Source organism: Pleurodeles waltl, chromosome 3_1, assembly GCF_031143425.1.
Source record: "Pleurodeles waltl isolate 20211129_DDA chromosome 3_1, aPleWal1.hap1.20221129, whole genome shotgun sequence".
Taxonomy (NCBI): Eukaryota; Metazoa; Chordata; class Amphibia; order Caudata; family Salamandridae; genus Pleurodeles; species Pleurodeles waltl.
Window position 1 is genome coordinate 1,636,170,861 of NC_090440.1, and position 14,709 is coordinate 1,636,185,569.

A 14,709-nucleotide genomic window follows, 5' to 3' on the forward strand; every position below is an offset into this window, starting at 1 on the left:
CTGCTGCTTGGTGTGAGTCATTTTTTTTTATTCTGACCAGCCCGCAGCACCGGCTAACGTCAATCCTTAAGTAAGGTGCCCGCCTGGCGCGTAGGAATGGTGTTAGCCGGCGGTAACTTTTTTGGCGCAAACCAGCGCCGGCGCTGGTTTGCGTCACAAATTATAAATATGGGCCCAAGTCCTATCTACTGAAAATGCTGAGTCAGGCTGTGCACCAAAAACATACGTCCCCTCAGGCAGCGGTAACACTGGAGAACAGGTTGTTTTCTGCTATTGGACTTTTTTTTTTTTATGAAAAAGCAAGATCTCTCTGCATGTATGCAGATTGAAATGCAGCAGGTGTGTAGACAGCAGACCTCAAATTCTCATTGTTCCGGCAAGCAAATGATAGGTTCTCATAGAACTTTATAACCTCGGCATGATTGATACGTTCAAGCAAAATATTCTGCCTGGAGCTGCCCCCTACTTAATGTGCCCAAGGAGGAGGATGGACGTCCGCACTACAGGTTTTTAGGCTGCGTCTACAACAGTGCATTTGCCTCATGCCCTCTTGCTTGTGAAACACTATTGTTTACAAGAAAGGACTTGGAGCCTGCCCACAGCTTAACATTTGTTGGCTTCAGTGTCACTTTTCTTTGCTGTCCCCTAATTGGCCAATATAGGCAAATCATCACTTACCTTCCTTTCTGTGGCGCATGGACCAACCACAGATTGATTCAGTTTAATTAGTGCCTATCCACTGCTCGCGAATGTCAGGGGTACTATTTCTTCTTCCCCCATTCCTCCTTGCCCTTGGGGCTTATTCCCCGTTCCTTCTCCCCTCCCCTCCCGGTCCTGGTTGTATTGAGTATATATGTTTGTCTGCTTATGTAGAGCATTGCAATAGCGCTTGTTTCCTTGCTGTAACGCTATGGTCATAAAGCAATAGCTCATTTAGATTGTAAGTAAGTGTTTTTTATTAATACGTGTTTTCTCGTTTAGTTTGAAAATACGTTTTTTTTTTTTTATAAAGCCTTTTCCTACATTTATTGGATGTTCTGACCATACAATGCTTTATGCTGAAAATACGGTTTATTTCAAATTGGTTAATGTTTGTATGCTTCCAAGCAGGAGAGCACATTGTAGACAGAAAATTACTTTATCTTGGTAAACAATTTTAGGCCCTTTCCGTTTGTGTCAATTCCCATTTCTTAGTCTGTACATGTAACTCAAATATGAAGCTTTCTGTCTTTGTAGTATTTGACGACTGCTCATTTTGACAGGATGTTGCTTTAAGTATACACATCTTCCTTTTGTTTTGACCTGGGCCCAGGCAGTCTGTGTTTTTTATTTACCAATTACCCTTTGGTGCTTTCCAATATTCACTTAATTTTTCGTACATTTTACCATGATGCAAATGCTATATTCAGAAAACGGGTTGTTTTAACCTGGTTAATGTTTGTACCATTACTGGTTGGACAGAATATTGTCAGCACACTGTGTTTACTTTACTCCCATTGTTTTATATATACACGGTAACAAAAATATTGTAGTGCTAGCAAAGTAAGTTCTCTATTAGTTTGTAATTGTTTTTTAAGTACGTGTTTCCTGCTCTGTAGATTTGTTTTGGACCTAAAGAAAATATTCTCTGCCAAAACCATGATCTGCACAATGACTGTAGTGCAAGGGTGTCCAAAGTAGGTCCATGATGACCGGATTCATGCCTGAAATTCACAGTATTTTCTGTTCACATGAGATCCATTTAGATTCACAGTGTGCACATTTATTTTATCTTATGAAATCTTGTAGGGGTCATGCGCTCCTAAATCGCCAATGCACACCCCTGCTGTAGCACTTATAATGATCTTCCGCAGATTGTGATGGTGGCCAGGCATTAGGATCTGTTGGTATCCATGATGGCCTTTGCAAATAATTGGTTTTCTCCATAATTTTTGTTTGCCTGCCTATAGATATTCGCTATTCCTAATTTTATTTGCACCCAGTGCTTTAAATGGGCAGGTACTGTCCAGTACTGAGTACCCGCACTTCTTTAATTTTAAAGGTAGAGCAGTAGCACTTCTCATTACTGCTGCAATACACGTAGTAGGAGGGTACCAGCACTTCTCAGGAGCAAACAGGTACTCTAAATAGTGAGTACCTGCACTTCCATGTTTCCATTGAAAGCACTGTTTGCAGCTACCATCTGTCTACAGTGACAAGTCTCAACAAGACACATGTAGTAGACAGTGCCTAAATTGAAAATAAAAACTTGCCTGTGCCCAAAGCTCTCCTCTAAAACACAGGGCTCCTGCAATTAAATGTGCGAGCACGGAATACTGAGGCAGCCTAATCCTGAAGCCATCTCGGGCCTCTTCAATCCATTTACAGCCACTTCCTGCCCCTTCCGCTCACTCTTGCAGCTTTCTGCTTTCTCCCTTTATGACGACTGTCTGTCTTTCTCTTCCTCATCTTTCCCATATGTATCTTTTGCTCGCAGTAAATGCCTGAGACAGAAAAATAAGTACCGGCACTCAAAAATAAGTGCCGGTGCCTCGCACCGGTAATCACGGCTCAAATTAAGCACTGGTAGAACAAATTATTTTATCATTTTGGAGCCTAGCATGTTCCATTTGTAGCAGTACAGTCCTGGGAATGTGGGGACCTGTATGTAGTGAGGACACTACTGTTGTGTTGTCCGATTGTGCAGTGTGTTTGGTACTTAGGCATGAATTGTGACTTGTGTGCCATGTATAAGAGCGCATGCCTGATGATTCACACAGGATTATGTGAGGTGGTATTCTGGGGGAGCACGGTAAACTAACCATTGGTAAAGAACTTTACCAAAATTAATGTACCTGCATAAAAGGCATGTGAAGCGCTAATCTGCTCATGAACTTGCGTTTTGCCAACCCTCACTTCCGTAGGATTTCCAGGGCTAGGGTAGTTATTGCGAGTGTACTGAAAATACAAACCGTTGACCAAAGCAATTTTGCCTCCTGCGCTTTCAACTCTTTTGAATAATTCTCACTGTGTCTGATCTCAGTAGCTTCGGCATCGCCATTTCTGTTTGCTGAGAACAATTCCGTCTGTCTTATTCTCGAGCTTGCACTAGACACCCCTACCTTTTAATACTTATTTACTGATCTGTCTAAAATATGAAGGCCCGTATTTATACTCCGTTTGCGCCGAATTAGCGTCGTTTTTTTCAACGCAAATTCGGCGCAAAACTAACGCCATATTTATACTTTGGCGTTAGACGCGTCTAGCGCCAAAGTATTGGCAAATAGCGTCATTTTTTTGCGTGAACGCCTTCCTTGCGTTAATGAGATGCAAGGAAGGCGTTCCCGTCTAAAAAAATGACGGCGACGCAAATGCGTCGTATTTATACTCCCGGGCAAAAATCACGCCCGGGAGTTGGCGGGTCAAAAAACCCTGCATTTGCGCCACTATTTAACGCCTGGGTCAGGGTAGGCGTTAAGGGGCCTGTGGGCTCAAAATGAGCCCACAGGTGCCCTCCCCTGCCCCCAGGGACCCCCCCTGCCACCCCTGCCCACCCCAGGAGGACACCCAAGGATGGAGGGACCCACCCCAGGGACATTCAGGTAAGTTCAGGTAAGTATAATTTTTTATATTTTTTAATTTTTTTTGGGTGGCATAGGGGGGCCTTATTTGTGCCCCCCTACATGCCACTATGCCCAATGACCATGCCCAGGGGACACAAGTCTCCTGGGCATGGCCATTGGGCAAGGGGGCATGACTCCTGTCTTTACTAAGACAGGAGTCATGAAATGGCGTCTGGGCGTCGTAAAAAAATGGCACAAATCGGGTTGAGGCGATTTTTTTGCCTCAACCTGACTTGCCCCATTTTAAGACGCCCTAACGTCATTTTTGCCCAACGCCGGCGCTGCCTGGTCTACGTGGTTTTTTTATCACACCAGGCAGCGCCGGTCTGCTTGCGCCGGCTAACGCCATTCCATAAATACGGCGCCCGCATGGCGCTTCAGAATGGCGTTAGACGGCGCTAAATTTTTTGACGCTAAACTGCGTTAGCGCAGTTTAGCGTCAAAAAGTATAAATATGGGCCGAAGTTTTTTAGCATATGCAGTATCGGAAGAGCGTGAATTTTTATTAATACATGTTCCCTAACTTTTATGACGTTTTGGCTGTGAAAAAAACTTCCATAAAACTTACGGGTCGGAGAGGACAATGTAGCTCTGCCGCTAGAAGATATTTTCATTACTACCCTAAGGCAGCCTCTCTTGGAGCGCAAATGTTTTTGGATGAGAGTGTGGGGTGCAGCGCCGAGATGATCTGATGGTGGCTTCTAGACACATGACTGATGAACGTGTGCGTACTAAAGTATTAGGGAACGGGATCTAGGGGCTTCTTGTTCTTGTCACTATAAAAGCATCGCTCAAATAGTAAAGATCGTAAATGAAACAAGCTTGGGCAAAGTTACTAGGCCTCTGCTATGTGAGATCTGTTGGCTTTGTCAATGTTTTTTTTTTCAGCCAAGTTGTACAGGAGCCCTACTGCTGTGCAACCGGCAACCTGCCAAATCCCATGGGGCACCAAGTGACCTACGATCCGTCACACAGGAGCCAATATCACACGGTGACATAGAAAACGAGGTGAAATCCAGTGCAAACAGTGGTTTTCAGCTTGTTTTCTGAAGCTTTTAAACGCCGATGTCCATTAATGGGTGTGAAAACACCCCAGGACATCGGCAGAAGCCTCATCAAGCTTGTTTTTTTTTCTTTTTAAGGAGGGGCTTTGGGAGCGGTGTGGGGGCATAAGTGCATTTTAGCTGCTTCTCTGCAAAAGGCCATGCCCCCTCCAAGGCCTCGCCCCCTCCTCACACTGAGATTTTTGGTGAAGTTGGCTGGTCTGAACCCGGCTAAAAAACATAATTGAAAAAGCCAATAGATTTCACATTGGTGAGACCTATAGGCTTTGCCAATGCTTGTTACCATCTGCAACTTGCTTCGTGAGACCATGCGAGACAGTTACTCCTTTACCCTTCTAGAAAAACTCTTCTGTTGTAACTGGCTCAGGGGCGTAGCTTAGTCAGTGAGATTTGAAAGGTGCGAGTCTGAGATTTACCCAACAATCACTATGGAGTACTGAACAAAAAGATGTGCATTAAGTGGGAGAAGTAGGGTATCGGATGTTTGAAGGTTAGGGGGGATAACACTGCTAATGAGATGGTGGTATTTTGAAAAGTGAATTGATCAATATCACAAATTACAGCGGAGTTGAGCACATAACAAATATCCATTCCCAGTAAAATAGTCCTGGAGGTTGAGTGTTGTGTTGCATGGCCTACAGGTACAGGTCACAGTAAGATGGTGGGTTAATGCACCTGCTGAACAAGTGTGCCCTCCAATGTCCTTAAGATTATTTATATTTCATATTTAATAAAGGAAGGGCCTCCTCCAATGAACTGTGCTGTTTCACAAAATACAGACCATAGGATTGTGATTGTGGCTGGAGTAATGATGTAGTGATGGTGGGTGTAATAGGGCTTGTGTGATGGTAGTAGTAGTAGCAATGGTGGCTGTAGAAATGGCAGTGTGATGGTGATAGTAGTGGTGGTCGTGAGTAGTTCTGGTTTTGGTGACGGTGGTTGCAGATGATGTGGTGTTAAGGCAAGAGCTGCTGACTTTGAAATTGTAGAACCATGTTCGAGTCTCGGCGTTGGCTCAACATCCTGTGATTCTGCTCAAATCGCTTAATCTCCCTGTCCCTTCAAAAATGAATACGTCCTTATGCAATGTAACTGGTGCTCACATAAAGCACACCAATAACTTCAGGCAAATTTGTGCTATATAAAACTGTAAAAAATGTTTATTTGGTGGCTGTTGCAGTGGAAGCTGTAGTTTTATTGATAGTAGTGGTAACAGTTGTGATGATAAGGAGGAGTTGATGAATAATAACGTATTTGTAACATTACAAACCAGCGCAATGAACTGTCATTTCTCACATTACACATATTTTTTAGATTACTCAAATTTAACCTGTGGTACAGAGAGATATAGTAAATTACCTTCAATTAGGCATTGTTGGGTATATGCCAAAACATGGTCTGCATGTTCCAAAACCTTAATAAGTACATCTGAAAGTGGTTATAATAATAGCTGATTCTCTAAGAGGTAGGACTAGGCCTGTTAAAATTTACGCAATGTTAGACTTCAAAATAAGGCAATTTTTAAAAAACTTTGCAAACTGTGAAGCTTGGAAGATTAAAGAAGCAAAGACATAAAAGGGGCCCTGCTCAGTGGGAACATTCACTCTGCTACATAGGGAGATGATCATGCCTCTGAGTAGCCGCTCACCATCATTTCAGTTGCACCACACAGCTGTTCTTTCCTGTGCAGGTTTCCAGGTAGCAGGAAACGGGAAACGGGATGGAAAGGACTGTTGAGTGGTGCCTCTTCTGTTTTTCTTCTACTCAGGGCTTACACTCCCTGCAGCCGCCTGATATCCTGTACTTGTTAGGCAGACATTCTGTTGCAGGGAATCTGGGGCAATATGCACTAATATATGGTCACAAAATACTGGCCGCAATTTGTAATCAGTATTTTTACGTCCAGCAAAGATTTTTAAGAACCAACTTATGCAGTAATAGGTTGGTTCTTAAAAATCTGAATCGTAGTGGTTCACAATTTGACCTACTTCATGTATGGTAATGAGGTAGGTTGCAAAATTTGATTCATTACGATTCATTACCATCACAGGGGCAGTGGCCCGCTGGGGTCAGTAGACTGTGATTGCTTTTAAATAAAGCAGTCATTTTTTAAATGTAGTTCATTTTCCTTAAAGGAAAACAGGATATGTTTAAAAAAATAAATAAAGCTTTCACAGACTTTTTTAGGAGCAGACAGTAGTCCCAAGTACAACTGCTTAATGTTAAAAATGTTTTTTTCAGCATTCACAAAGTAGATAAAGCTACAAACTTCTACATTTTTGTAGAACCATTACATCAAGCAGAACATTTTTATTCCATGCATCCACCATAGAATCAACTACTGAATCAACCAGCTTCAGGTTTACACCACACCTACCACAAAGGTTGCAGGGGCCTACTTACATTACACCTCCGCCGCCAGCTTTATGATGCAGATGAGCTTTGAAATGCATGAGTGACCTCTTTGTGTTACCCCTGGCTCTCAAACAGTGGCGTTACATAGGCCTCCGCAGCCCCCTCGGTGTGCATGTGGCTTTGGGGGGAACGAGCTCCAGAGGGCCCCCTGAGCAAAGTGGTAGGGGGTGGGCCAGAGAGGGAGGTCCCCCACCATGTACTTTGCAAAGGGCCCCCTCAAGTTTCATTACACCACTGCTCTCAAACCTCTCCATCTTTAGAGAAGGAAGGATGATGTGGGAAGCTGCCTTCACACAGAGCACAGGCCAAAGGGGCAGAGCAGCATTCGGATATCACTGATAAAATGCATTTATCATGGACTTGTGTGTTAATTACCTTACTTCATTTACCTTCTCACATGGAAGAATCAGAAGGTTTTATGACATAATAGATACAACGGAAAGTAGATCCTGAACTGGAATAAATCAGAAGAGAATAGTGGATGCTTTTTGGAATTAAACTTGGTAGGCAATAACAAGTGGTAGAATGAAAGAGGTGTGGATTTGACCTTGAAAATTTGACAGTTAGAGAATTAAGGTCAAACCAGAAGAGGCCTACAGATAATGACATTATGTAATTTAATGCATAAGAAAAAGCAGCTCTGGTCTGTACAGGTCACAAACATGAATTTAAAGAGAACTTTCTTTGTGACATCGGGAAATCTGATGTGTGTGTCAAATCTAAGGAGGCTTTGTGATGTTTTGGAATCCCTGTTTATCCTTGTGATGTCATTCAATCTGACATATCCATTTAACAGCTTACATGAACATTACTTGTTGAGTTTTGCTGATCCTTAAGTGAAGAACAGATATTGACAGAGGAACTTAAAATAGAAATAGACTCTATCCTGTCAAATGATTTTGCATTATCTCAGCTACATTAGTTTGTCTAGTAAATATTAATTTATCACCCTAGAAAAAGGACAAAAGAAAATAAGAAATAAATTAACATCTTTGGGATCAGCATACACATTGAACTGGAAGAGAAAGAGCAGGTTATGGCATTATTTACAGTCTAAAAAGTACATTTAAATCTCTGAAGTATAGAATAGAACTATGGAACCATGAAAGTAGAAAAATATGTTTGCTTCTGGAAGGAAAAAAGGCAACAGGTGAACTTCAGCCCTCATAGTTGAATTACTCAACAGAAAAGCAGTTCTTTTTAAAGGTTAGACACCAAAAGTATGAGAAAGGACAGTGCTTAATTTGAGCTGATGGTTTCCGGTGCTTGGCATTTTGGCCCTCATTATGACATTGCAATGCCATCCCACCATCAGGCCACCTATGCGGCCTGAAACTCACCGTCCCTATTAAGGCTTCCCCACTGGGCCGGCGGGGAACAGGGCCTTAACATTGCAACCGGCTCCTAATGGAGCCGGCGGCAATGTGGTGGTGCGGTGGGTGCAGCAGTACCGTCACGCATTCCACTCCCCGTAATTCGGGCAGTGGATTGCGCGATGGGGCTGTGCATAGGTGCCCCTGCACTGCTCCTGACAATTGCATGAGCAGTGTAGGGGCCCTCAGGGCCCCCCTAGCTCCCTCCTTCTGCCAGCCTTTCCATGGTGATGTTTACCGCCATGGAGAGGGTGGCGGATGAGGACTCGTAATCCCCAGCAGCGCTGCCATGGCGGATTACATCCGCCGGAACCGCCAGGACCGTCTGGCTGCAGGCTGGCGGCAGCCTCGCGGTGTCGATGGTTTGACCGTAGCGGCTCTGCCATGGTCATAATGTCGTGGCCGGATCGCCACTTTGGTGGCGGTCCGACTGTGACCCTGGCGGTCTAGTGACTGCTAGGGTCATAATGACCCCCTTAATTATCAATAATGACACTTATATGTCAGTCCACCATATAGTGGCACGTTTTTTCTAATTTTGAGATGAGCACAAAGATAGTTGTTTAATGATCCAATATGTATTTAAAAAGAGTTATGCCTGCCACCCAAGCCTTTCCTATAGCGTTAGGTGGCCTGAAATAATCTGAATTGTCACACTTGCAGGACTGTGATGGTTAGTGTTAGACCTGACATGTCTGAAGGTGAAGTTCACCCTGGAGACAGATTGTAAGAAGATGCACTAAAATAGTACAGTCAAACAGTGAACTTAAGCATTCAGATGCAAATATTTTCCATGGTGATTTTCTTTTAGGATGATTTAAAAAACTGAAGAGATGGAACATTTTTTATATGAAGTGGGACAGTATTCCAGACTCTGTGCGCACTGCAAGAAAAGGATCAGCAAAGACTGTATCTCTTTTTAAAATGTAGAGACGCCTTGTGTCTTTGTAACTTATAGTACAATAACCACTGATGTAAGTGGCCTCTGGTAGATTTGTTTGTGTGTTCGGAGGGTTAGAGCTTTGTAAGCGAGGCATGCAGTTCTCATGGAGCGACCTGCCTCAGTTAGAAAACAGTTGATGCTGGCAAAACATATGCCCTGATTTTGCCAGAATAAATATGGACAAATATGGACACGTTTGACATGCTGAAATTTGTCTGGGGGATGCAATATTTATCACAATGCTCATAATTCTAATATGTTTGGTAGCATGAATTATCACACTTTTTGGAATTTAGTGACAAACTCTAAATGAAGGCCCAGGTCACGTTCTTTAATGTTAAGTAGAGATGTGGCAACAGCATAAAGAACACTTCATAATGGGACAACCCAGTTGTTTACAATCCAGTGATACAGAGAGATAATGTATTTTAAATTCTTGACTTTTTGAAGCTGAAATGTGATTGACTTAGCCATAGCTTGGATGTGCCCTTGGAGATATAGGTTTATATCCAGAAGAAAACCCGGGAATCTGGCAGTCGTCACCAGTGTAGGAGTAATGTTAGCAGTCTGTAAGGTTTTAAGCCAAAAATACTTGTTTGCTGGATTAGATTCCAGAGTAGGGAAAATAAATTAATTGTCTTTGAAGCATAGCATCTTAGGGGTTTTTACACCATCCCTTCTGGATGTCATACAGCAAAGATTTAATCTTGGAGACTGTTTTAGGACATTCCAGTTTGAGATATACTTAGGTGTCATGTGCATATTAATGAAACAAAATATGAAAACTTTTAGGGAGTTCACACAATGGTTTAAAATGAAAAATAAAGAAGATGGATGTTAAACCGAACCATGCAGGATACTACACAGGATCAAAATCGGCAATTTGAACTAGTTGACTATTTAGAGAGATAATATTGAAACAATTTTAACATGTTGTTTTCGTGCCCATCCTGTTTTTATGTATACAGAAGTATTTCATGGTCTATGGTGTTGCGCCTACAGTTAAATCCAAAAGCTGAGTAGTCAGAGGTGACCTTCAAAAAAAGGTGTGGAGTATGATATCTACCACCAAATATATTGCAGAATACATACTGTTCCTGCTGGGTACTCCAACTGAAACATACCAAGAAGTCATTTTCCTTAATGTGATTAATTCATTGGGAGCAAACCTATTTCGAATTAACCTTATAAAGAAAATGTTCATCTATGCATGACTATAAGGCCTCATCTTTATACTGAAAGCATACAGTTTCACTTCATAAGAAAACATTTTTCTAAAATGGGGATTGCATATGTTTTGAAGAGAAACGAAAGGCTTGACAATCCTACAAAAATTGCTTAAAACCCAGGCGCTATCCCCTGCAAACCAATGTCAGAGAATAGTCACCTTCACTATACTTGCTTTATTTGTGGTAGGAGTGGAGAAGGGAAGGGAGTATAGTGGTGATTCGAGAGAACGTGTGAACAAAATTATTAGCACAAGTCACATATATGATAGAAATGTCTTTGCTTGGATTAACTGGTACACCCACAATGCTAGGCCTTACTAATGGCACAATGGACATTAAACAATGCATCTAGCATAACACAACACCTGCTGATGATGATATTTATGATTTATGATATTTATGTTTTATTTTTGTTTCTTTTCAAGCTTATCGGGGATACCTTGCCAGAAAAAATTATAGAAGATTGAAAACTAGGAAGAACTGTGAAGAGAAGCTCCAGACATCACCCAGGGAATCAGTCTGCATTTCAAATGATGAAGAGTGAGTTCCACTTCCATGGGTGATATTCTATCAGTGTCTGTGTTATAAAACAGTATGACTCTAAAAGTTGGATTTAACCAAGACATCTGGATATTGGCATATTTGTGCATCTGTAGTGACTAAACTACAATTTGCTTGTCCCTTCTCAGTATCACCCCTGTTTCACAGTGTTTCAGATTGGATGAATTCTATCTTTCCACTCTTTACAATCAGCTAACTATTTTGTTCTTTTTCTTTCAGCACTCCATGGGAGTGCATGCATTTCTTCCTTCCCCTTCCTTGTGTACTTGTTTTGTTTTACATTTTCACTCCTCCCCATTGTTATGAATATGGCTTCTCCCCACTTTCTCTATTGCTAGCCCACTCATTCTTTCTCTTTTGTTGAATTTTGTCCCCCACCAGTTTCTCTATTGCTCTGCCACCCATTCAAGATCATCCATTGTTTCCCACCACGAGTTCCACATTAGCCTGCTACACACCTCAGTTGCTTTTTGTCACATTTCCTAGAGGTCCTTGTCATTGCTTTCCTGACAGCTGAATAGATGCAAGCCATAAGGAAGAGTTAGTCAGCAAGAGGAACTTACAAAACTATCTTCAGAAGTAAAAGTTCAGAATTAGGAATTTCCAGCAGGCAATAAACTGTCTGCAACTGCATTGTGACTTAGAGAAGAGAGGAAGCCATTGTCTTATATAGAAGAGAATGGAAAGCAGGAACTTGGAAGGATAGGAAGTATTACCATCTTGGATGGTAAGTTTCACACCAGAAATGATGAAAGGTGTAGTTAACTGCAGAGACTAGAGCGTAGGTCATGTCACACAATGACCCTTACTACCTTTGTGACTCTTCTGCCATCCTCACCTCAAAAGATCTCCACAAGAAAAACACAAGTCTGATTTGATTCCGAGCCTGACCATGACCCTACACCAAGGGAGATGAGAGCAGATGCCACAAATGCTGAATTCTCTCCATTGTCCCTGCTCTACCACTGACCATGGAGCTCCCAGTGGTGTCCAGCAAACAGGCAGGAAAGCAGTGAGCTGTGGGGCTGTACAGCAGCCATGCAGTGCAGTAGCGTACCAATATGCCCCCCTTCTGGGAATCCTGGCTTGTCAGGGACGCAGTTGTAAAAATGGCAGGGTAAAGCTGGTACTTGAAGAGATGGCTAGAACCCAGGATCTCTCACTAGATGAATATCTTTTCCACTACACCAGAAAAGGCAGTTGGTTACGGAAGTATCATGAATCACAGATTTCACTGGCCTCATACTCTGAATGCTTATAGGCAATGATTGGAGGAGGGGGAGATAAACAATTAAAGGGTCTGGAACAAATGGTTTGAGACCTGAAACGTGAAAGGTTGTATGTACCATCCAAGAAGCTGAAAGCTGTGGACAAAAAGCAACTGGGTTTGCTTGTTTGCTGGAAGAAAAGAGGGCAAATGAACATTGTCTCAACCAAGTAGGTAACTGTCAGGAGGGCAGGACTTTAGAAGACAACCGAACCTTATGGCCAGAATAAAATGAAGGTGCTGGTCTTCTGTGATTATCTACAGCTCTTTTCATCACTTCTTTAGGAAGATGAATGTTTTTATGATCTTTTCTCTTTGATCTTGCAACTTCTACACACGATCAGAGCCTGTTGGAACAAAGGGAATCAGATGATGTGAATCTGGGAAGGTATGAGAATGAAATTCTTGGAGGCAAAAAAAGGAGTCACCCGGGTTGCAGAATATTTAGCATAGTTTACAATGAATTCTACAAGGCTTAAGAGCTCAAGCCAGTTTTTTGGTATAACATTACAGAAACAGTTTAGGTATTGTTTCAGACTTTGGTTGACCTTTTCTGTTTGCCCATTGGGTTGGGGATGGAATCTAGATGACAGACGCTGTTGAATCTTTAACATTGAACACTGAGCTGTCAAAAAAGTGAGAATCCTAGTGAGAACCTCGATCTGAAACTATAGCCTGAGGCAGACCATTTAGTCCAAAGATATGAAACAAACTTTTTCACCACTTCAGGAGCGAATGTAATGGTCTTAAATGCAAAAACATGCATCCTTGGCTTATTGATGGTAACCATAATTAAAATGAAGCAATCAGAAGGAGGTACATTTACAATGAAATCTGTTTAGACGGTATGCCATTTTTGAGGTGGCATAGATAGTACCTAAAGGTATCCAAAAGGTTTTTCATTTATGGCCTTGTCTTGAGCACTAACCGGATACACTTTAACATAAGCTTAAATATCTTTAGACAAAAGTGGCCGCTAAGAGGAGTGAAGAATAACATTTCACTTTGACTTGACTCCCTGAAGCCAGGAAATAGCCAAGCTGTGCCACATTTATAGTACTTCTAGTTGTAAGTCTTCTGTTGGAACATTGTAAGACAGTTGACAAAATTAGAGATTGTGATGGAAACAAATTGTCATTTTAGTTCTAGTTTTTGTAAAATGTTTCGATCTAGCTTGACTTTGGCATCTCAAACTCCTTTTAGAATGGGTTGTATAGTGCAGAGTCCATATAACTTTATTAGTTACGGGAGGAGTTAGTGTCTCCTACATTTCTACATAAATCAGCTGCAATAGTCTGAGAACCAAACCCGTCAAGCTTTTTGATTGTTCTTATATTGCATATTTTGTAGACATTGTACTTCGTGGTGATCAGTTCTAATGTCAAACATCTCACAAGCCCACATTAAGAGATAGCTCCATTCCTGACATGCATAGTTCTTGGCCAATGACTACTTTTCCATAACAGAATAATTTTGTTTCATGACCTTAATACATTGGACTAAAACAAAGATGGGATGTTCCAGATTTTCACAGGTTTGTGGTTGCAACAGCACCATTTCAACCACAACTTTTCTATGGGGATCTGAATGACAGAATGTGGGAGATAGTGTCAAAGCCTTTGTGCGAACTTGGAAGGCTGTTTCTGTTTCATTAGTCCACTGGAAACCTTGTGATAAACTTTTTTTTTCTTTGAGATTTGTGAAAAGAGGAAAGGTGTGTGTGCAACTCATCTAATGAAATACTATACAATTGTGCCAGACCCAGGAAACACTGGGCTTGCTTAACAGAGTGTGGTGATGGCCATTCCAGAATAGCAGACACCTTTTTGGAATCCATAGCTAGACCATTAGCTGATATTCTGTAATCCGATATTCAACATTCTCTTTTCAAACTCACTATTTCTTGGATTGCAAGCTGACAGGTTCTGGCTCAACCTGGAGAGAACCAACAAGACATAGTTTCAATGTCCCAGATTTTCTTGGAGAATATTAGCATATCTTCCACATAGACTACTACAAATTAGTGTAGAATATCAGAAAATACAGAATTAACAAAACTTTGAACAATTGTAGGGGGATTACTCAAGCCAAAGACTATTACCCTGGTGAAAGTTAGTCTTAGGCTCATCTCCTTCCATAAGACAAAATAGGTGATTGGCCTCGCACAGATCCAGTTTTGTGAATACAGTAACTTCACAAACCGCATCCAAGATGTTTTGAAATGAGGAAATGATTATCTGTCATTGATGGTAGCA

The 14,709-nt window shown here is 41.8% G+C and overlaps 1 protein-coding gene across 1 annotated transcript in view; it reads left to right on the forward strand.

Moving 5' to 3' along the window:
* MYO3B (myosin IIIB) overlaps positions 1-14,709 on the forward strand; it is a 1,099,693-nt gene that overhangs the window by 764,458 nt on the left and 320,526 nt on the right. The window contains exon 22 of the mRNA XM_069221545.1: positions 11,052-11,166. Coding sequence (XP_069077646.1) covers positions 11,052-11,166 — 115 coding nt within the window. The remainder of the gene's footprint in view (positions 1-11,051; positions 11,167-14,709) is intronic.